At 50.0% G+C, this 24,093-nt stretch overlaps 1 protein-coding gene across 1 annotated transcript in view; it reads left to right on the top strand.

Moving 5' to 3' along the window:
• Positions 1-347: 347 nt before the first annotated feature.
• The window catches only part of mamdc2a (MAM domain containing 2a), a 132,216-nt gene continuing 108,470 nt past the window's right edge, over positions 348-24,093 (top strand). Inside the window, exons 1-2 of the mRNA XM_060841762.1 lie at positions 348-378; positions 605-721. Coding sequence (XP_060697745.1) covers positions 348-378; positions 605-721 — 148 coding nt within the window. The remainder of the gene's footprint in view (positions 379-604; positions 722-24,093) is intronic.

Here is a 24,093-nt window from a genome sequence, read left to right as displayed (position 1 = left end):
TTGTCAATCTTTGAATGTGCAGTAACCACAAAAGACAGTTAGGTGCTAACCATCCTTCACTCTGCTAACAGTGTTTTATTTTAACAACCGCCAAGCTGCTTCTATTTGGGTAGGTGTATCCCGCCAATCTGGAAATCATTTACTTTTTTTTCCCTTAGCATTCTCTCCGCCCCGTGGGATATCTCTGCTGCTCAATCTGACAGGAACAAAGCAGCTCGCTCCTCTCTCTCTCGTCCCAGCCTATCTTCTTGCTGAACTCCAAGCTGCTGAACTGCTGAATGACACTGAGTTTAAGGAAAGTTTGAATTACAACAGCGGATGACAACTTTGGATCTTAACCATACGCCATGACGCCTCTCATGTTTTTAATTCTGCACGGTAAATGTTCACTAAATTATTTCTATATTAGCATACAGTCCATAAACAGCTTACATTCTGCACCTGTTAAAAAAAAGTAACAGTTCGGGATCTGCAAGGTAAGAGTCTTTTTGAAAAAATAAGCAAACATTTTGAATTTGTTACATTCTTAACTTTGTTTATTCTTCTTCCCTTGTATTTTATACATGTATTTATTTACCTCTCTGTGTGTGTGGTCTATGAAAAGTCGTACAGTTTGTCAATGCCGATATTTTTGGAAGTAACGGTTCGTGCGATTTTGAGGATGGCACTTGTGGATACGAGTCAGATCCCAGGAATGATCCATGGATCGTGAATTTACAAGGTAGGCAAATACTGTGCCGATGCTGATTATATTCAAGAGCAAATTCTGCAGTAGATGCTCCCTCCGTGAGGAACTGGGAAAGAGGTGCATCAACACAAAAGGAGCCAAACAATTATTGAGTGAGATGTTACACAATCCACTGTTCACTCTGAACCTCCGTGAACAGCAGCAGTTCAGGCACAGCATTTGAAAGGGTTTGAAGTTTTGCAACTCATTAACGTTTCAAGCGCTTGTGCACTTTCCAAAGCGCCCTCTGGCAGATGCATTGCTGTTTTGTGTGTGAGTGTAGCCGGAATCGGCAGTCTTGGCCGATAAATGTTATGTGTCAGTTGAACACTCCAACAGCCATCTCCACAACCTGTGATGGAGCCAGGGACGGGGCAGATTTTTGAAAGTGGATTAGACCTTGCAGGGACAAATTGTTTATCATGCCCGGGTTGTCTCGTGTGTATTTTAAATTTAGATATGAACAAGTCATCACCCTTAACTTTGAACCTGTTACTGTGGGTTTCTGCATTTGTGGAGCACAGATGGGCTCTGAGATAAAGGAGTGCCTTCTATTAGAAAAAAGGAGAAAGTGAGGACTGCAGATGCTGGAGATCAGAGCTGAAAATGTGTTGCTGGAAAAGCACAGACGGTCAGGCAGCATCCAAGGAACAGGTGAATCGACATTCCGGGCATGAGCCCTTCTTCAGGACTCATGCCCGAAATGTCGATTCTCCTGCTCCTTGGATGCTGCCTGACTTGCTGCGCTTTTCCAGCAACACATTTTCAGCTCTGATCTCCAGCATCTGCAGTCCTCACTTTCTCCTACACGTCGATTCTCCTGCTCCTTGGATGCTGCCTGACCTGTTGCGCTTTTCCAGAAACACATTTTCAGCTGAGTGTCTTCTTTTGTCAAGTTTACACTAGGGAAGTGCTGGCTGATGGTTAGTATATGCCTTAAAGCTCAGGTTCTAGTTTGAGACATGAGTGCGTTTCCAATCCTAAAACTGGGCAGCACGGTGGCACAGTGGTTAGCACTGCTGCCTCACAGCGCCGGAGACCTGGGTTCAATTCCCACCTCAGGCAACAGACTCTGTGGCGTTTGCACATTCTCCCCATGTCTGCGTGGGTTTCCTCCGGGTGCTCCGGTTTCCTCCCACAGTCCAAAGATGTGCAGCTTAGGTGAATTGGCCAGGATAGATTGCCTGTAGTGTTAGGTGTAGGGGTATGGGTGGGTGGCGGGTCTGTGTGGACTTGTTGGGCCGAATGGCCTGTTTCCACACTGTAAGTAATCTAATCTTCCAAGAATTATCACAAACAACTTTATTATGCATTAGGTGCTACATACTTGACATGTCTGCACCCCTATCTGATGTCTGCAATACAGATTTAATGAGCACTGGATGTATTTCCTCTAAAGAAATAAAAATAAGTCACGTTAACATTCCCTACACAAATGTGGAATGTTGGGTTGGCCCGAATCATAGAATGATGCAGCACAAAGGAAGCCATTCGGCCCATAGAACCTGTACTTACTCCTTGGAAGAGCTATCAATTAGACTCAATCTCTTGCTCTTTCCCCTTATCCCCACTTCATTTATTTTTCAAACATGTACCCAATTCACTTTTGAAAAGTTATCCATTGCATGTCCTTTGGCATGCATTCCAGATCATAATTCACTCCATTAAAAAGATTCTTCCTATTCTATTTTGGCCTTTACTAATGACAGTACCTTAAGTCATACTAGCCTCCACCACTTCCTCTGGCAGCTCATTCCATACATGTACCACCCTCTGCGTAAAAGGTTGCCCATTCGGTCTCTTTTATATCTTTCCTCTCTCACTCTAAACCTATGCCCTCTAGTTCTCGACTCCCTCACCCCAGGGAAAAGACTTTTGTCTTTTTATCCTATCCATGCCCCTCATGATTTTATAAACCTCTATAAGGTCACCCCTCAGCCTCTGATGCTCCAGAGAAAACAGCCCCAGCCTGTTCAACCTCTCCCTGTAGCTCAAATCCTCCAACTCTGGCAACATCCTTGTAAATCTTTTCTGAATCCTTTTAAGTTTCACAACATCTTTCTGATAGGAAGGAGACCAGAATTGCTCACAATATTCCAACAGTGGCCTAACCAATGTCCTGTACAGCTGCAACATGACCTCCTTTGATTAGTGATCCTCTTGGTGCTTTTTCTCTAGTTTGTTCAATCAAAACTCAACAACATTGTTTTCATCCATGAAATCTCCACTTAATCCTCTCTGCCGCAAGGAACTCAATTACTGTCGAACCCTAAGTATCTCAAGTAGAACATAAGAATTCAGTGAGTTAGAACTGCCTGATTACAGGGTAACATTTTGTGAAATATTCCTGGAGCATGGAGATAACATTTCTAATAATTCTTTTATTATATTTGGAAGTTCTATGCTTTTGTAAGTTGTCATAAGTGATAAATGAGCACCACATGCTGGAGTGGACAAGGTTTTGAAACACTGATGGATTGAACCATCTGTCCCTAACTGTAAAGAATGGGATGACTTTCCAATTAGACATTATAAGCAGAGCAGTTTGTTGGCAAAGTAAAATCAAGGTGGAACAGAATAGTGTATACTTAGGGAGAGAAAGTCCTGTGTTAATAAAATACCTACCATAAATTCAGGACATACCAATGTGCTTTTCAGTCAAAAGTAACTCTTTTTGAAGGATAGTTGCTATTGTAATGCAAGATGTGCAGCAGCCACTTCAGGTATGACAACCTCTCTCTCAGTGAACCATGAGGTGAATTAACTATTTCTCTTTCTGGTGTTAATTTGGAATAAATAATGATCTAGCCTGAAGAGTGGCCAGACTGACATATATCAGACAGTTGAGCATTTATATAACAAAATAAATCCTCGCATAATTATTGATACTTGATAATTAACCTTATTTATGTAAAATGAACCATTTACCTTTACATTGCACATGCTTCTAGATGCTCCAGGGAGTAAGCCACTCAGTTAAACAGAAGTGAATCCCAACCTGGCAGCTGGGCAATTTAACAATTCTATGAATTCAATCCAATTTAGATTAAATAGTACTGGTAATAAAATGGAACTGTTTCACTGATTTCCATTAGAGAAAGAAACCAACTGTTCTTACTTGGACTCACCTACTTGATTCCAGATCCACAGCAATGTGTGTGGCTCGAAACTGCCCTCTGAAATAACATTGCACACCTTTGGTTGTGTTCAAGGAAGTGGCTCCCCACCAACCTCTCAAGGGCAAGTGGGATATGTATCTTGCCAAAGATGTCCACATCCTATGAGTGAATGAAAGTAGAGCAGAGACAAATGTAATAGTATGTATATTTTGGATTTCTAAAACATTACATTGGATAGAAACTCTTTGTAAGTTCTTTCTATTTATTCCTTCATGGGATGTGGGTCTTTTTGGCTAGACTAGCACTGGCTAGAGTGGCTAGACCCTCAGTGCTCTTAGGAAGGAAATTCCAGGGCTTTGATCCAGAAACAGTGAGGTAGGGCAATGTATTTCCAGGTCAGGACAATGTGTGAGTTGGAGGTAAACTTGCAGGTGATAGTCTCTTTTCTCATGTGCCTGCTGCCCTTGTTTTTCTAGATGATAGAGGCCACAGGTTTGTGAGGTGCTTTGTTGACGTGAGGAATTCTAGTACGACAAATGATGTAAGATGTTAGCACTGTAGTTGCAAGTAGCTTAAAATAATTTCCTCCAAAAAGGCACCTTGAAGTCCTATATCTGATTCTGAATAGAATGTGCCTTAGAACTTTTGCTATGAATGAACACAATAGAGGCATTTGAATCCATTCTGATTGCCAGGGATGAATATATTTTCATTCGAATAGATGTTTTTCAAGTCAACCTCTTCAGAGGTGTGTTTTCATACCATTGGAGCAAGTGCAAGTTGAATGCAGGCCTCCTGGTTCCTAGGTAGTGACACTATCACTGCACTACATGAGCCCCTAGGCTAATAACAGACAGATGAACAACATTATGATTGACATGCATCTTAATTCCATCCAGCCATCTTAGTTCTGTAATCCTTAATATCCTTATCAAGGTGAAACTCTATTAATCTGTTTTCAATTGAACTACACCCTACAGGGTGGGTGGAAGTTCCAGATTTCCAATATCTTGTGCAAGGAAGTTATTACGGATATCATCTGTGAATGATGTGGCTATGATGCCTTGGTTTGGTCTCTTCCCCCAGTCCCCTAACAACAACAACAGGAAATACTTCTTCTCCTATCTAAACAACCACAATTAATCTCTCATACTGACAGGAATACACCCTAGGAAGGACCTTTGTGGTTTGGTGATTCCATTCCTTCCTTGAATAAGAGGCCTGGGTTCAAGTTTCACCTACTCCAGAGGATGAGTCATTATATCTCTGGATACATTGTTTAGGAAAAATATCTACACAGCTGTTCTCACATTTTAATCGTTATAGCCTTGATACAGTTCTGGTGAATTTGTGCTTTATTCTCACTATGACCAATATATCCTCCCCGAGCCATCATGCCAGGACTGAACACAATACTTGAAATATTCTGATTTGGAGATGCCGGTGTTGGATTGGGGTGTACAAAGTTAAGAATCACACAACACCAGGTTATAGTCCAACAGGTTTATTTGGAATCACTAGCTTTCGAAACATTGTTTCTTCATCAGGTGGTGATGAAAAAGCAGTGCTTCAAAAGCTAGTGATTCCAAATAAACCTGTTGGACTATAACCTGGTGTTGCGTGATTTTTAACTTTGAAATATTCTGAGCTCTATACGACTGTAACATAATTTTCACAACTCTTGGATTGCAGCCCTTTTGAGAGAATGATCGTTAACCTTTTTTCATTGTTTTTGTACTTATCCATTAACCTCTGGTGATTTTGGTGTATGGATTCCCAAATCTCCCTGATCCTTCACAGTGCATAACTCTTCACCATTTATTAATCTCCCTTAGAAATATTTCCTGAGCTAAAATTATTGTAAGCATTTGAAATTTGGCATTTTTTTTGCTTCGATGAGTGTAAGACTTCAGAAACATAACTCTCTTTGCAGTAATAATTAAGTTTAGATTAGATTACTTACAGTGTGGAAACAGGCCCTTCGGCCCAACAAGTCCACACCGACCCGCCGAAGCGCAACCCACCCATACCCCTTACCTAACACTAAGGGCAATTTAGCATGGCCAATTCACCTGACCCGCACATCTTTGGACTGTGGGAGGAAACCGGAGCACCCAGAGGAAACCCACGCAGACACGGGGAGAACGTGCAAACTCCACACAGTCAGTCGCCTGAGGCGGGAATTGAACCCAGGTCCCTGGCGCTGTGAGGCAGCAGAGCTAACCACTGTGCCACTGTGCCGCCTTGTGCTACCAAGCAAGTATCAAAGATTCTTCATTTAATCTGTTAAAAGTCTGAGGTGAGATTTACCAAGAAACATATTAATACCGATTTGGATTTTAATGACCAGTGTTGGCATGAGATGATGAGTTGTATTAGTTGTGAAATGAAACTGCCTAGATTCCTCAACCTCTATGCTTTCATTATACCCAGAATTGCCTAATCCAATATGCTGTAGCCAAACTTCCCATCTTTCATAAAGTAGAATTCATCCCAACCTGCACTACATCCTGTTCACTGATCAACATTGACTGCTGCTCTAGCAATACTTCAAATTTAAACTTCTCACACTTGTTTTTGAATCTGCCAATAGACCCTCCCCACCTTTCACTCCACTTCTCACTCAACCACCCAAATATCTTTGCAATCTTGTACAGCCTTATAACTCTGACAATACTGCACTTTTCCAGTGCTGCCCTCATGCACTTGCCTTGTTTTAATCGTTTGCCATTGTTCTCTGAGCTTTAGACTCGAGAATTTTCTCTTACACCTTTGCACATCTCCCTATCCTCCATAATACACTCATTAAATGCTATTTCTTCAATCAGGTTATTGGATACCTTTCTCAGTATCAAGTTAAAATTGTGATTTCCTGGGTTAAGAAATTATACATATTTCAGAGCAATCTCAGAGCTACAAGGATAGATTAGATAAGAGTAGGAGCAAATTACTGCAGACTCTGGAAACTGTACTGAAAGCAACAAATGCTGAAGATCACAACAGATCAGACAGCTTCCATGGAGGTAACACTGTTGAGATAAAATGGGAATAATGTGCTGTTTTCATTCAAAAGGACATTCAATTAAAATACATGCTGAATCACTTTATTGGTTAATGTCTTCTGTCAATTACAAAGAACGTATACTGCATTTGCCACATAGGCCACAATGAATCACTTTGATGGGAAGCCATTGATTTATTCTCACACATAATCATTCAACCAGAAAAAAAATTGCAACGTTCAACTGTAAATGCTGCCAGGATTTTCATCTCCACCATTCCAATAGTTTGGGGCAATATGACTGACGTCTGTCAGGGTTTTGAAAGGACTTATTAGGATTAGATGGAAAGAAACAAAATTCCCTATGGCAAAAGTCTAAAAGTGTGCAAAAGTTTCATATCAAGTCCAGGTCATTCAGGAAAGCAGTGGGGAAACATTTTGTACAAAGGGTGAGAGATAGAGCTCTCCTATGCAATACATTAGATGCTCATTCAATTAATAATTTTAAATCAGGTTTGATAGATTATTGCAAAACTAGGTTTTGAAAGGATATTTAGCCAAGTCAGGTGGATAGTGTATCAACACAGATTACATTAACCTCTTCCATTGTTGGGCAGTCCCTTGGGATTGATTTGTTTCCATTTTGGTTTGATGGATTACAAAAGGTTGCTAAGTCCAATCTATGGTCTACATACCAACACATCCAGGCCAAATGGAAGAGTTGGGTAGATGAGATCTCTGGAGGTTTGGTGTGCAAACCTTGGTATCTCAACTTTCTGTGTATGTACTTCCAATGAATTATTTGCGTGTTTTGTGTCACCTTGAAAAACCCTTTCCATTTTGGTCAGTCACCATCTTCAAGGACACTATCGAGTGGGTGGTGATACCAAATGTTACCAATGTACTCCTGGGAGTCTTCAGCCGTGGCTGAGTTAATGCAGTTATTTCAGGAGTCTGGTATATGGACATATACTTCCCAGTGAGATAGTTTTGAGTGATAAATGTCTCAATGCTGGGCATAATGACGTGGGAGAGGATAACGCTGTTGGACATTTTTCTTGCCACCGGCCTTTCAGTCAGATGTCACTAAATTGAAAAACAGGTTAGCTCAGTTGGCTGGAAGGATGATTTGTGATGCAGAGTGATTTTCAATTCTTGTTCCAGGGGTTTATGGACATGGATCTTGAAGGTGGTTATACATTCTTAAAGAGTAATTACCAAAGCAGATAGTCTGTCAGGCTTCATAAATTGAGGAGCTGAGTACACAAGTAGGGAAATTATACAGAATCTTTTCAAAACTCCATTTGTGCTACACCTTAGGAAAGATGTGAGGTTCCTTAATAGGATGCAAGGGAAATTTATCAGAACAGTTTGCTTCTTTTTTCAGGGATTTTAGCTACAAGGTTAGGTTGGAAAAACAGGCATTGTTCTCCTTGGAGAGAAAGAGGTTCAGGGGAGATTTGCTCCATGTGTATGTGTTTATTAAAGGATTAGATCAGACAGACAAAGAAAAGATATTCCCATTAGTTGATGGCATAATGGTTAGGTACATGGATCTTAGGCAAGAGAATAAGAAGGTGGCTGTGAGGAAGAACTGTTTTTACAAATGCAGGAAGTGGTAATGGCATGGAATTTGCTACCCACAAGAATGGTCGAAGCAGAGATGATGAATCATTTCAAAGGAAATTTGGTGACTCCTTAAGGGATATAAACTTGCTGACCAAAGAGAAATGAGCAGGGGATATGAGATTGATGAGACTGCATCATGGAAAGTTGTCATGGACTCGCCAAATAGCTCCCTTCTGTACTGGAACAACTTTATGTCAGCATCATTATCATTTACAAAAGCAGGGCTCTCAAACTTCATTGATTAAGAAGGTAAAATAAGGATTTTTTTTTCTCTGTTGAAATAACACAGTTCAATACCTAGACGCTTGCACTTATTATTCCAACAAGTTATTCACTGACTTGAGGTTGTACTTTGGTCAATTCAGCCGTGCTGATGAGGGATTCCCTAACTGTGAAGCCTTCTTTTAATGAGATTGTTTGACAAGTCATTGCGGGAAAGTACCACTCATTTCATTAGTTTGACTTTTCAGTAGAGAAACTGGTCAACCTGACTAAACTAGTGTTTGTGCTTCACAAGCCTACCCCCATCCATCTTCATCTCATCCTTTGGTATACCCTTCAATTGTTTTCTCCATAATGTGCTTATCTAGCTTCTCCTCAAATACAACCATGCTATTCTCCTCAACTCTGAATTGTGACAGCTAGTTCCACATTCACACTCCTGTTCGGGTCAGGAGGAGCTCATTTAATGACTATCCTAGCCATTTGCTTTTTAAGTCCATCATTGGACATGGATTTTATTGCAAAGACTGGCTTTATTGCCCAAAACTGGCTGCTGTTCAGGAAGTATTGGTGAGTTTTCTTCGAGAATAGAACTGGATGGCTTGCTTGGCAACCTTTGGAGGGCAGTTAAGAGCCTTACAATGGCCTAGCAAACACCTCATGCACAAAAGCAATCAGGACAGACAATAAATGCTAGTTTTATCACTGATGCCAACATCATATGAATCAAAACTGTAAGAACAAGTTGATTTTAGTTGTGTGATAAAGACAAAGGCAATGTTGGCAATTGAATGTGATTTTTAAAAAAGTTCAAGCCTGGTCATTTCCCATCCCCAGTTGCTCTTGAGAAGGTGGTCGTGAGTTCTGTTTTTGCACCGTTGCAATTCATGTACTGTAGGTTGATTCACCAGGGAGGGAATTTCAGGACTTTGACCCACTAACAGGGAATGGACCGGTGGTATATTTCCAAGTCAGAATGGCTTGGAGGGGAACTCGCAGGTGACGGTGTTCCTATGAATCTGCTGCCTTTTTCGTACTAGATAGAAGGTGCTGTTTAAAGACCTTTGTTGACTTTCTAATATCATGTAGATTGTGCACATTGCTGCTACTGAATGTCGGTGGTGGATGGAGTGGATGCTTGTGGATGTGGTGGGGGTGGGGGGGGGGGGGGGGAGGAATATGGAAATCCCTTGTCACCCTCAGTGCTTTCTCCAACTGTTGTTCAACATGAATGAGTACTGATTCATTAACCGAGGGAGGACGGTACGTGGTGATCAGCAGGAAGTTTCCTTGCCCTTGCTTAACCTGGAGCCATAAGACTTCATAGGGTCTGGAATGAATGTTGAGGACTCCCAGGGCAACTTCCTTCCGATGGTATCCCACTGTGCTACCACCTCTGCTGGGTCTGTCCTGCCAATGGGACAGGACATAGCCAGGGAGGTGGTGGCAGTATTAGATTAGATTACTTACAGTGTGGAAACAGGCCCTTCAGCCCAACAAGTCCACACCGACCCGCCGAAGCGACAACCCACCCATACCCCTAACCTAACACTACGGGCAATTTAGCATGGCCAATTCACCTGACCCGCACATCTTTGGACTGTGGGAGGAAACCGGAGCACCCGGAGGAAACCCACGCAGACACGGGGAGAACGTGCAAACTCCACACAGTCAGTCGCCTGAGTCGGGAATTGAACCCAGGTCCCTGGCGCTGTGAGGCAGCAGTGGGACATTGTCTCAAAGGTATGATTTCGGGGCAGGATTTGAACTTGGGTTCCCCAGAAACTAGCTGAGTTTCTGGAGTAATAGTCTAGTGATAATACCACGCCCCCCCCCCCCCCCAATAATCCAGATAGAGATATAAAAATGTAAAAGTGAGAATGATTCCAACCTGCAATGCACTTAACTGTAACCACAAGCTGAATTTATCTGAAAGAGTATATTGTTTTAATTGTAAGCTTAGAAATGCACTTGCTTCAGTTAATAATTAAATATGAGTGGAACGGGAGGGAATTCTGAGCCTAGGGGGGAGCCATGGTGGGGTGATGGTGACTGTTGTTCAGAGAGTAACAGCTGCTCCATAATATTGGCAAGGGTTGTTGTCTCGTTTAACATTGTCCAGGATCCACAAGCGTTTTGCTTCCAGTCTCTGCTGAGCAACAGCAAGCCAAAGTTGTCACACAACTGATCTCGTTCCAAGAGTGTAGGAGTAACAGAGTGAATACATTGAGAAAATACCCGACCAGGCAGACAAACTGAGCTAGTGTGCTGGATAGAAACGTACCAGACATGACTTTTAACTTGTTGTGATCCACACGAATGGGCCAGGTTCGGGTTGGTCGCTTGTTTTGTACCCTCAGCCTGTATGTCTGTTCTGTAGATTTCAGAACTGGTAACGCTCTACATTTTACTGGTAACACTTCACAGCATCTAGGACAATGCAGAATTCTTCATCAGCACATCATGTCTAACCTTAACTGATCCTTAAGCACTGGCTCAGGGGCAGCAGGGTGTGCCAACTACAAGATGTCCAGCCACAACTCATCAAGGTTGCTTTTAGAGCACATTCCAAAGCCATGACTTCGACATTCTAGAAAGACAAAAAGAGCAGATACATGTTATACATGAGAGGATAGATGTCTTTGAACAGAGTCCAAGTCCACACTTTTAGTGAAAGCATTATTTCAGTTAAATATGCTCCATAAAACTTAAACACTGTTTAACTGATAACTAACTCCTCATATTTATACAAACAATTCACACACTTTAACCTTGAACTATATCCATCACCTGTTCCCTTATTCTCAGGCATCCTTTCAGACCATATTAGATGATCACATATTCCATTTTAATATTTTTAAATTAACTAATATATGTTATAATAAACAATCAAAACAAAACATTGAATTCTTCTTTCTCCTTGCATGTCAGAGTTCTGACAGTCTTTTTTCATAACAATGATTTATTTGAGCTTGCTCCTTTCCATGTTAAACAACCAAATAACTGACTGCTGCATACAATAGAACAGAATATCGTTAGTGTCACATGAACACAGGAATACAGTGAAATATTCCCATGTCACCCAATATGGTGCCCACCTTGGGTACAAAGTACCAAGGTACAGATCTTAGATATAACGTAGAAAAATAAAGGGAAATTTAAAGGGAAAAAGTTACATTATTTACAGTTTCATGATATATGTCAGAAAAAATTAGAAATAAAGAGAGAAAGGTAAATGCTACAGTCTCCCTATAAAGGGCCTGCAATAGATCAGTGCAGGGGGCTTTCCTACACATCGATCCAGGCTTGCAAATCACTGACCACTCACATGGTCCCCTGTCAAACAATGGTCCCACCTCACTCTGGCTTACAACCCACTGACTGTTCCCACTCCACCCTTCAGCTCACTGACTGTCCCCACTCCATCCTCCAGCCAACTGACTGTCCCCACTGCACCCTCCAGCTCACTGACTATCCCCACTCCACCCTCCAGTTCACTGACTGTCCCTATGCCACCCTCCAGCTCACTGACTGTCCCCACTCCACCCTCCAGCTCACTGACTGTCCCCACTCCACCCTTCCAGCTCACTGACTGTCCCCACTCCACCCTGGAGCTCACTGACTGTCCCCACTCCATCCTTTCAGCTCACTGACTCCCCACTCCACCCTCCAGCTCACTGACTGTCCCTTCTCCATCCTCCAGCTCACTGACTCTCTTTGCTCCACCCTCCAGCTCACAAACAGTCCCGACTCCACCCTCCAGCCCACTGACTGTCCCTATTCCACCCTCCAGCTCAGTGACTGTCCCCACTGCACCCTCCAGGTCACTGCACCCTCCAGATCACTGACAGTCCCCACTCCACCCTCCAGCTCACTGACTGTCCCCACTCCACCCTCCAGCTCACTGACTGTCCCCACTCCACCCTTACTTACTGGCTTGCTTACTGGCCCCATTGCACCCTACAGTTCGCTGACAGTCCACACTCCACCCTCCCGCCCACTGACTGTCCCTGCTCCACCCTCCAGCTCAGTGACTGTCCCTATGCCACCCTTCCAGCTCACTGACTGTCCCCGCTGCACACTCCATCTCACTGACTGTCCCTGCTCCACCCTCCAGCTCAGTGACTGTCCCTGCTCCACCCTCCAGCTCAGTGACTGTCCCCACTGCACCCTCCAGTTCACTGCCTGTCCCCACTCCACCCTCCTGCTCACTCACTGTCCCCACTCCACCCTCCAGCTCACTGACTATCCCCACTCCACCCTCCAGCTCACTGATGGTCCCTACAACTCCCTCCAGCTCACCGATTGTCATCACTCCACCCTCCAGCCCACTGACTATCCCTATTCCACCCTCCAGCTCAGTGACTGTCCCCACTGCACCCTCCAGGTCACTGCACCCTCCAGATCACTGACAGTCCCCACTGCACCCTCCAGTTCACTGACTATCCCCACTCCACCCTTCCAGCTCACTGACTGTCCCCGCTGCACCCTCCATCTCACTGACTGTCCCTGCTCCACCCTCCAGCTCAGTGACTGTCCCTGCTCCACCATCCAGCTCAGTGACTGTCCCCACTGCACCCTCCAGCTCAGTGACTGTCCCCACTCCATCCTTCCAGCCCATTGACTGTCCCCAACTCAACACACCAGTTTACTGACTGTCCCCACTCCACCCTCCAGGTCACTGCACCCTCCAGATCACTGACAGTCCCCACTGCACCCTCCAGTTCACTGACTATCCCCACTCCACCCTCCATCTCACTGACTGTCCCCACTCCACCCTCCAGGTCACTCACTGTCCCCACTCCACCCTCCAGGTCACTCACTATCCCCACTCCACCCTCCAGCTCACTGACTGTCCCCACTCCACCCTCCAGCTCACTGACTGACCCCACTCCACCCTCCAGCTCACTGACTGTCCCCACTCCACCCTCCAGCCCACAGACTGTCCCCACTCCACCCTCCAGATCACTGCCTATCCCCACTCCACCCTCCAGGTCACTGCACCCTCCAGATCACTGACAGTCCCCACTGCACCCTCCAGTTCACTGACTGTCCCCACTCCACCCTCCAGCTCACTGACGGTCCCTACAACTCCCTCCAGCTCACCGATTGTCGTCACCCCACCCTCCAGCTCACTGACTGTCTCCACTCCACCCTCGAGCTCAGTGACTATCCCCACTCCACCCTCCAGCTCACTGACTGTCCCCACTCCACCCTCCTGCTCACTGACTATCCCCACTCCACCCTCCAGCTCACTCACTATTCCCACTCCACCCTCCAGCTCACTGACTGTCCCCACTCCACCCTCCAGTTCACTGACTGTCCCCACTCCACCCTCCAGCTCACTGACTATCCCCACTCCACCCTCCTGCTCACTTACTATCCCCACTTCACCCTCTAGCTCACTGACTGTCCCCACTCCACCCTCCAGATCTCTAACGCTCCCCACTCCACCCTCCAGCTCACTGACTGTCCCCACTGCACCCTCCAGCTCACTGACTGTCCCCACCCCACCCTACAGCTCACTGACTGTCCCCACTCCACCTTCAAGCTCACTGCCTTTCCCCACTCCACCCTCCAGCTCACCGATTGTCACCACCCCACCCTCCAGCTCACTGAGTGTCCCCACTCCACCCTCCATCTCACTGACTGTCCCTATGCCACCCTTCCAGCTCACTGACTGTCCCCACTGCACCCTCCAGCTCACTGACTGTCCCCACCCCACCCTACAGCTCACTGACTGTCTCCACTCCACCCTCCAGCTCACTGACTATCCCCACCCCACCCTCCAGCTCACTGACTGTCCCCACTCCACCCTCCAGCTCACTGACTATCCCCACTCCACCCTCCAGCTCACTGACTGTCCCCACTCCAACCTCCAGCTCACTGACTATCCCCACTCCACCCTCCAGCTCACTGACGGTCCCTACTCCACCTTCCAGCTCACCGATTGTCACAATCCCACCCTCCAGCTCACTGACTGTCTCCACTCCACCCTCCAGCTCACTGACTGTCCCCACTCCAACCTCCAGCTCACTGACTATCCCCACTCCACCCTCCAGCTCACTAACTGTCCCCACCCCACCCTCCAGCTCACTGACTGTCCCTATGCCACCCTTCAAGCTCACTGACTGTCCCCACTCCACCCTCCAACTCACTGACAGTCCCTACTCCACCCTCCAGCTCAGTGACAGTCCCCACTGCACCCTCCAGCCCACTGACTGTCCCCACTCCACCCTCCAGCTCACTGACGGTCCCTACTCCACCCTCCAGCTCACTGACGGTCCCTACTCCACCCTCCAGCTCACTGACTGTCCCCACTCCTCCCTCCTGCTCACTGACTGTCCCCACCCCACCCTCCAGCTCACTGACTGTCTCCACTCCACCCTCCAGCTCACTGACTGTCCCCACTCCACCCTCCAGCTCACTGATGGTCCCTACTCCACTCTCCAGCTCACTGACTGTCCCTATGCCACCATTCCAGCTCACTGACTGTCCCCACTGCACCCTCCAGCCCATTGACTGTCCCCACTCCACCCTCCAGCTCACTGACAGTCCCTACTCCACCCTCCAGCTCAGTGACAGTCCCCACTCCACCCTCCAGCACCACTGACTGTCTCCACTCCACCCTCCAGCTCACTGACGGTCCCCACTCCACACTCCAGCTCACTGACGGTCCCTACTCCACCCTCCAGCTCAGTGACAGTCCCCACTCCACCCTCCAGCACCACTGACTGTCTCCACTCCACCCTCCAGCTCACTGACTGTCCCCACTGCACCCTCCAGCCCATTGACTGTCCCCACTCCACCCTCCAGGTCACTGACTGTCCCCACTCCACCCTCCAGCTCACTGACTATCCCTATGCCACCCTACCAGCTCACTGACTGTCCCCACTGCACCCTCCAGCCCATTGACTGTCCCCACTCCACCTTCAAGCTCACTGACTGTCCCCACACCACCCTCCAGATCTCTAACGGTCCCCACTCCATCCTCCAGCTCACTGACTGTCCCCACTGCACCCTCCAGCCCATTGACTGTCCCCACTCCACCTTCAAGCTCACTGACTGTCCCCACTCCACCCTCCAGATCTCTAACGGTCCCCACTCCACCCTCCATCTCACTGACTGTCCCCACTCCACCCTCCAGGTCACTCACTGTCCCCACTCCACCCTCCAGGTCACTCACTATCCCCACTCCACCCTCCAGCTCACTGACTGTCCCCACTCCACCCTCCAGCTCACTGACTGTCCCCACTCCACCCTCCAGCTCACTGACTGACCCCACTCCACCCTCCAGCTCACTGACTGTCCCCACTCCACCCTCCAGCCCACAGACTGTCCCCACTCCACCCTCCAGATCACTGCCTATCCCCACTCCACCCTCCAGGTCACTGCACCCTCCAGATCACTGACAGTCCCCACTGCACCCTCCAGTTCACTGACTGTCCCCACTCCACCCTCCAGCTCACTGACGGTCCCTACAACTCCCTCCAGCTCACCGATTGTCGTCACCCCACCCTCCAGCTCACTGACTGTCTCCACTCCACCCTCGAGCTCAGTGACTATCCCCACTCCACCCTCCAGCTCACTGACTGTCCCCACTCCACCCTCCTGCTCACTGACTATCCCCACTCCACCCTCCAGCTCACTCACTATTCCCACTCCACCCTCCAGCTCACTGACTGTCCCCACTCCACCCTCCAGTTCACTGACTGTCCCCACTCCACCCTCCAGCTCACTGACTATCCCCACTCCACCCTCCTGCTCACTTACTATCCCCACTTCACCCTCTAGCTCACTGACTGTCCCCACTCCACCCTCCAGATCTCTAACGCTCCCCACTCCACCCTCCAGCTCACTGACTGTCCCCACTGCACCCTCCAGCTCACTGACTGTCCCCACCCCACCCTACAGCTCACTGACTGTCCCCACTCCACCTTCAAGCTCACTGCCTTTCCCCACTCCACCCTCCAGCTCACCGATTGTCACCACCCCACCCTCCAGCTCACTGAGTGTCCCCACTCCACCCTCCATCTCACTGACTGTCCCTATGCCACCCTTCCAGCTCACTGACTGTCCCCACTGCACCCTCCAGCTCACTGACTGTCCCCACCCCACCCTACAGCTCACTGACTGTCTCCACTCCACCCTCCAGCTCACTGACTATCCCCACCCCACCCTCCAGCTCACTGACTGTCCCCACTCCACCCTCCAGCTCACTGACTATCCCCACTCCACCCTCCAGCTCACTGACTGTCCCCACTCCAACCTCCAGCTCACTGACTATCCCCACTCCACCCTCCAGCTCACTGACGGTCCCTACTCCACCTTCCAGCTCACCGATTGTCACAATCCCACCCTCCAGCTCACTGACTGTCTCCACTCCACCCTCCAGCTCACTGACTGTCCCCACTCCAACCTCCAGCTCACTGACTATCCCCACTCCACCCTCCAGCTCACTAACTGTCCCCACCCCACCCTCCAGCTCACTGACTGTCCCTATGCCACCCTTCAAGCTCACTGACTGTCCCCACTCCACCCTCCAACTCACTGACAGTCCCTACTCCACCCTCCAGCTCAGTGACAGTCCCCACTGCACCCTCCAGCCCACTGACTGTCCCCACTCCACCCTCCAGCTCACTGACGGTCCCTACTCCACCCTCCAGCTCACTGACGGTCCCTACTCCACCCTCCAGCTCACTGACTGTCCCCACTCCTCCCTCCTGCTCACTGACTGTCCCCACCCCACCCTCCAGCTCACTGACTGTCTCCACTCCACCCTCCAGCTCACTGACTGTCCCCACTCCACCCTCCAGCTCACTGATGGTCCCTACTCCACTCTCCAGCTCACTGACTGTCCCTATGCCACCATTCCAGCTCACTGACTGTCCCCACTGCACCCTCCAGCCCATTGACTGTCCCCACTCCACCCTCCAACTCACTGACAGTCCCTACTCCACCCTCCAGCTCAGTGACAGTCCCCACTCCACCCTCCAGCACCACTGACTGTCTCCACTCCACCCTCCAGCTCACTGACGGTCCCCACTCCACCCTCCAGCTCACTGACGGTCCCTACTCCACCCTCCAGCTCAGTGACAGTCCCCACTCCACCCTCCAGCACCACTGACTGTCTCCACTCCACCCTCCAGCTCACTGACTGTCCCCACTGCACCCTCCAGCCCATTGACTGTCCCCACTCCACCCTCCAGGTCACTGACTGTCCCCACTCCACCCTCCAGCTCACTGACTATCCCTATGCCACCCTACCAGCTCACTGACTGTCCCCACTGCACCCTCCAGCCCATTGACTGTCCCCACTCCACCTTCAAGCTCACTGACTGTCCCCACACCACCCTCCAGATCTCTAACGGTCCCCACTCCATCCTCCAGCTCACTGACTGTCCCCACTGCACCCTCCAGCCCATTGACTGTCCCCACTCCACCTTCAAGCTCACTGACTGTCCCCACTCCACCCTCCAGATCTCTAACGGTCCCCACTCCACCCTCCAGCTCACTGACTGTCCCCATTGCACCCTCCAGCTCACTGAATGTCCCAGCTCCACCCTCGAGCTCACTGCCTTTCCCCACTCCACCCTCCAGCTCACTGACGGTCCCTACTCCACCCTCCAGCTCACTCACTATCCCCACTCCACCCTCCAGCTCATTGATTGTCCCCACCCGACCTCCATCTCGCTGACGGTCCCTACTCCACCCTCCAGCTCACTGACTGTCCCCATTGCACCCTCCAGCTCACTGACTATCCCCACTCCACCCTCCAGCTCACTGCCTGTCCCCACCACACCCTCCAGCTCACTGACTGTCCCCACTCCACCCTCCAGCTCACTGACTGTCTCCACTCCACCCTCCAGCTCACTGACTGTCTCCACTCCACCCTCCAGCTCACTGACTGTCCCCACTTCACCCTCCAGCCCATTGACTGTCCCCACTCCACCTTCAAGCTCACTGACTGTCCCCACTCCACCCTCCAACTCACTGACAGTCCCTGCTCCACCCTCCAGCTCAGTGACAGTCTCCACTCCATCCCTCCAGCTCACTGACTGTCCGTACTCCACTCTCGAGCTCACTGACTGTCCCCACCCCACCCTCCAGCTCACTGACTGTCCCCACTCCACCCTCCAGCTCACTGACTGTCCCCACCCCACCCTCCAGCTCACTGACTATCCCCACTCCACCCTCCAGCTCACTGACTATCCCCACTCCACCCTCCAGCTCACTGACTGTCCCCACTCCACCCTCCAACTCACTGACAGTCCCTGCTCCACCCTCCAGCTCAGTGACAGTCTCCACTCCATCCCTCCAGCTCACTGACTGTCCGTACTCCACTCTTGAGCTCACTGACTGTCCCCACCCCACCCTCCAGCTCACTGACTGTCCCCACTCCACCCTCCAGCTCACTGTCCCCACCCCACCCTCCAGCTCACTGACTATCCCCACTTCACCCTCCAGCTCACTGACTATCCCCACTCCACCCTCCAGCTCACTGACTGTCCCCACTCCACCCTCCAGCTCACTGACTGTCCCCACCCCACCCTCCAGCTCACTGACTATCCCCACTCCACCCACCAGCTCACTGACTGTCCCCACTCCACCCTCCAGCTCACTGACGGTCCCCACTCCACCCTCCAGCTCACTGACGGTCCCTACTCCACCCTCCAGCTCACCGATTGTCCCCACTCCACCCTCCAGCTCACTGACTGTCCCCACTCCACCCTCCAGCTCACTGACTGTCACCACCCCACCCTCCAGCTCACTGACTGTCCCCACCCCACCCTCCAGCTCACTGACTGTCCCCACTCCACCCTCCAGCTCACTGACTGTCCCCACCCCACCCTCCAGCTCACTGACTGTCCCCACTCCACCCTCCAGCTCACTGACGGTCCCTACTCCACCCTCCAGCTCACTGACTATCCCCACTCCACCCTCCAGCTCACTGACTGTCCCCACCCCACCCTCCAGCTCACTGACTGTCCCCACTCCACCCTCCAGCTCACTGACTGTCCCCATGCCACCCTTCCAGCTCACTGACTGTCCCCACTCCACCCTCCAGATCTCTAACGGTCCCCACTCCACCCTCCAACTCACTGATTGTCCCCACTCCACCCTCCATCTCACTGACTGTCCCTATGCCACCCTTCAGCCCATTGACTGTCCCCACTCCACCTTCATGCTCACTGACTGTCCCCACTCCACCCTCCAACTCACTGACAGTCCCTACTCCACCCTCCAGCTCAGTGACTGTCCCCACTGCACCCTCCAGTTCACTGACTGTCCCTATGCCACCCTCTAGCTCACTGACTGTCCCCACTCCACCCTCCAGCTCACTGACTGTCCCCACTCCACCCTCCAGCTCACTGACTGTCCCCACTCCACTCTCCAGCTCACTGACTGTCCCCACTCCACCCTCCAGCTCACTGACTGTCCCCACTCCACCCTCCAGCTCACTGACTATCCCCACTCCACCCTCCAGCTCACTGACTATCCCCACTCCACCCTCCAGCCCATTGACTGTCCCCAACTCAACCCACCAGCTCACTGACTGTCACCACTGCATTCTCCAGCTCACTGCCTTTCTCCACTCCACCCTCCAACTCCCTGACTGTCCCCACTCCACCCTCCAGCTCATTGACTGTCCACACTCCACCCTCCAGCTCACTGACTGTCCCCACTCCACCCTCCAGCTCACTGACTGTACCCACTCCACCCTCCAGCTCATTGACTGTCCACACTCCACCCTCCAGCTCACTGACTGTCCCCACTCGACCCTGGAGCTCACTAACTATCCCCACTCCACCCTCCAGCTCACTGACTGTCCCTACTCCACCCTCCAGCTCACTGACTATCCCCACTCCACCCTCCAGCTCACTGACTGTACCCACTCCACCCTGGAGCTCACTGACTGTCCCCACTCCACCCTCCAGCGCACTGACAGTTCCCACTCCACCCTCCAGCTCACTGACTGTCCCCACTGCACCCTCCAGCTCACTGACTATCCCCACTCCACCCTCCAGCTCACTGACTGTCACCACCCCACCCTCCAGCTCACTGACTGTCCCCACCCCACCCTCCAGCTCACTGACTGTCCCCACTCCACCCTCCAGCTCACTGACTGTCCCCACCCCACCCTCCAGCTCACTGACTGTCCCCACTCCACCCTCCAGCTCACTGACGGTCCCTACTCCACCCTCCAGCTCACTGACTATCCCCACTCCACCCTCCAGCTCACTGACTGTCCCCACCCCACCCTCCAGCTCACTGACTGTCCCCACTCCACCCTCCAGCTCACTGACTGTCCCCATGCCACCCTTCCAGCTCACTGACTGTCCCCACTCCACCCTCCAGATCTCTAACGGTCCCCACTCCACCCTCCAACTCACTGATTGTCCCCACTCCACCCTCCATCTCACTGACTGTCCCTATGCCACCCTTCAGCCCATTGACTGTCCCCACTCCACCTTCAAGCTCACTGACTGTCCCAACTCCACCCTCCAACTCACTGACAGTCCCTACTCCACCCTCCAGCTCAGTGACTGTCCCCACTGCACCCTCCAGTTCACTGACTGTCCCTATGCCACCCTCTAGCTCACTGACTGTCCCCACTCCACCCTCCAGCTCACTGACTGTCCCCACTCCACCCTCCAGCTCACTGACTGTCCCCACTCCACTCTCCAGCTCACTGACTGTCCCCACTCCACCCTCCAGCTCACTGACTATCCCCACTCCACCCTCCAGCTCACTGACTATCCCCACTCCACCCTCCAGCCCATTGACTGTCCCCAACTCAACCCACCAGCTCACTGACTGTCACCACTGCATTCTCCAGCTCACTGCCTTTCTCCACTCCACCCTCCAACTCCCTGACTGTCCCCACTCCACCCTCCAGCTCATTGACTGTCCACACTCCACCCTCCAGCTCACTGACTGTCCCCACTCCACCCTCCAGCTCACTGACTGTACCCACTCCACCCTCCAGCTCATTGACTGTCCACACTCCACCCTCCAGCTCACTGACTGTCCCCACTCGACCCTGGAGCTCACTAACTATCCCCACTCCACCCTCCAGCTCACTGACTGTCCCTACTCCACCCTCCAGCTCACTGACTATCCCCACTCCACCCTCCAGCTCACTGACTGTACCCACTCCACCCTGGAGCTCACTGACTGTCCCCACTCCACCCTCCAGCGCACTGACAGTTCCCACTCCACCCTCCAGCTCACTGACTGTCCCCACTCCACCCTTCCAGCTCTCTGACTCCCTATTCCACCCTCCAGCTCACTGACTGTCCCTACTGCACCCTCCAGCTCAGTGACTGTCCCTATGCCACCTCTCCAGCTCACTGACTGTCCCCACTGCACCCTCCATCTCACTGGCTGTCGCTATGCCACCCTCTAGCTCACTGACTGTCCCAACTCCACCCTCCAGCTCACTGACTGTCCCTTCTCCATCCTCCAGCTCACTGACTATCCCCACTCCACCCTCCAGCTCACTGACTGTCCCCACTCCACCCTCCAGCTCACTGACTGTCCCTACTCCATGTTAAATTGCTCTGAGTATTAGGTGCATTAGTCAGAGGGAAATGGGACTGTGTGGGTTCTCTTCAGAGTGTTGGTGTGGATTTCTTGGGCTGTAAGGCCTGTTTCCACACTTTAGGGAATCTAATCTAAACAAATTATCGTCATTGCAGAATGGAGCATTCTATTTTTAAACTTTTCAATGCTTTATTCACCTGAATAGTATCTCCCGTCTTTTCCATCATTGTACTTAACTGTAATATTGCAAAACTGGCATCTGGCATTGGTAAGATGCCCGGTCAATTTAACTGTTCAATTAGCTTTACAATGTCTATATTCCTGTAATGAAAGCCATTGCAACTTTTTTGTGAGGCTGTCCTTGGACTAACAGCAATGGAGCTAACAGTTTTGAGGTAACACTTGATCTATTGGAATAAAATGGGATACTGATGATCTGAAGCAAAAACAAATTGCTGGAGAAACCCATCGGATCTGGCAGCATCTGAGAAGAGTAATCAGGTTAGTGATTGTTGTGGCCACAATGGCCTGATGTGCCATGGCAGGGGTCATGGTCCAGTGGGAGATAGGAGGAGGTATCTGAGAGTTGACGCTCAGCCTCTGCAAAGTAGAGGTCAGTCTGCCATACCACAACCACAGCACTTTTTCAGCAGGCTTGATGATAAAGGCAGGGTTGGATCTGAGGGCACGATGTGCAGTCAGTTGAAAGGATGACTCCCTAATGAAAAGATGTATCCCTGCTCTTGACAGATGACTACCCCCCTCACCCCCCCGGACTCTGCGATGCGGACAATTGATCCAACCATATGTAGTGTGTTGTCTCCTTGGGAAGGTGTGATAAGGACGTAGCAAGGTGCTGCCCACTCCTGTGACTGATCCCTGCTGACAACCATGACAAGCTACCTAGCCTTGTCTGCACTAAACATCGTGGCAAGGCCAGGAATTTGTGCTTCTGTTAGCTCTGGCTGAGAGGACAAACTGCGAAAAGGAAAACTCAGGTAAAGTGAGGCAGGGATGCTGTGGTCATCCAGGTAGTCGGGAGCATTAAAAGTGCCTCAGGATGCAGCCTGGTCCAGTGCGTGAGGTTGGTGCCTGTCCCTATGGCACAGTGTACTCACAGCAATATTGCAACGAAAGGTGCCACTGTGCTCCAAAGTGCCACATTAAAGTGTAAGTGGTTTAGAAACGTGACATGATGGTACAGTGAGGCTGGCACGTGCTGTCCTCAACCGTGCCCTGAATTATTGGTAGTGGGTGTTCAGGATAATGGTCCAGAGGAACAAGTGGTGATCTGAAATCACTCTGATTTTCATGCTGGTAATTTTTCAGCATCTAGTTTTTACCCAATAGGTGATAGGAACCTGCCAATTAATGGGATAACATTAAGCTGTAATGAGGGTGATATTGAACCTTAATCCCCATTAATAGGTGTCTCGCCACTCACTGGCAAGAGCTTACCTTCGGAACTAAGCAATTTGTTGTTCCCGGCATTGAGAAAGGCCTCGCTCAATTCTCTCATAATTCTCCTTCATTTCTTGCCATAGCCCACATTGTTCAGGGCCTGGGAAAATTCCACTTGGATAGCTTTTGGGAAGAATTTCAGGGCTTAAGGGACAGCTCCCAGAGGTAGTCTAATCAGATGTATTAATGAGACGATGATGCAACTTTGGCATGATTTCGAGACTCTGAGTAGAGGATGGAAGAACTACTGTGGAGAATTGTTACACCAGGATTAGTGTTCATTGACACACTAGAGAGCTGGACACTAATAGATACAGCACATTCCGAGTTGGGACAGTACAGCCTGAGAGCAGCTTCTGTTGTATAGCTCTGAACCCTGACATCCA

The sequence above is a fragment of the Hemiscyllium ocellatum genome, chromosome 2, assembly GCF_020745735.1.
Source record: "Hemiscyllium ocellatum isolate sHemOce1 chromosome 2, sHemOce1.pat.X.cur, whole genome shotgun sequence".
NCBI classification, from domain to species: Eukaryota; Metazoa; Chordata; class Chondrichthyes; order Orectolobiformes; family Hemiscylliidae; genus Hemiscyllium; species Hemiscyllium ocellatum.
Note: the sequence above shows the minus strand (reverse complement) of the source record. Positions and strands in the feature narration are given on the sequence as shown.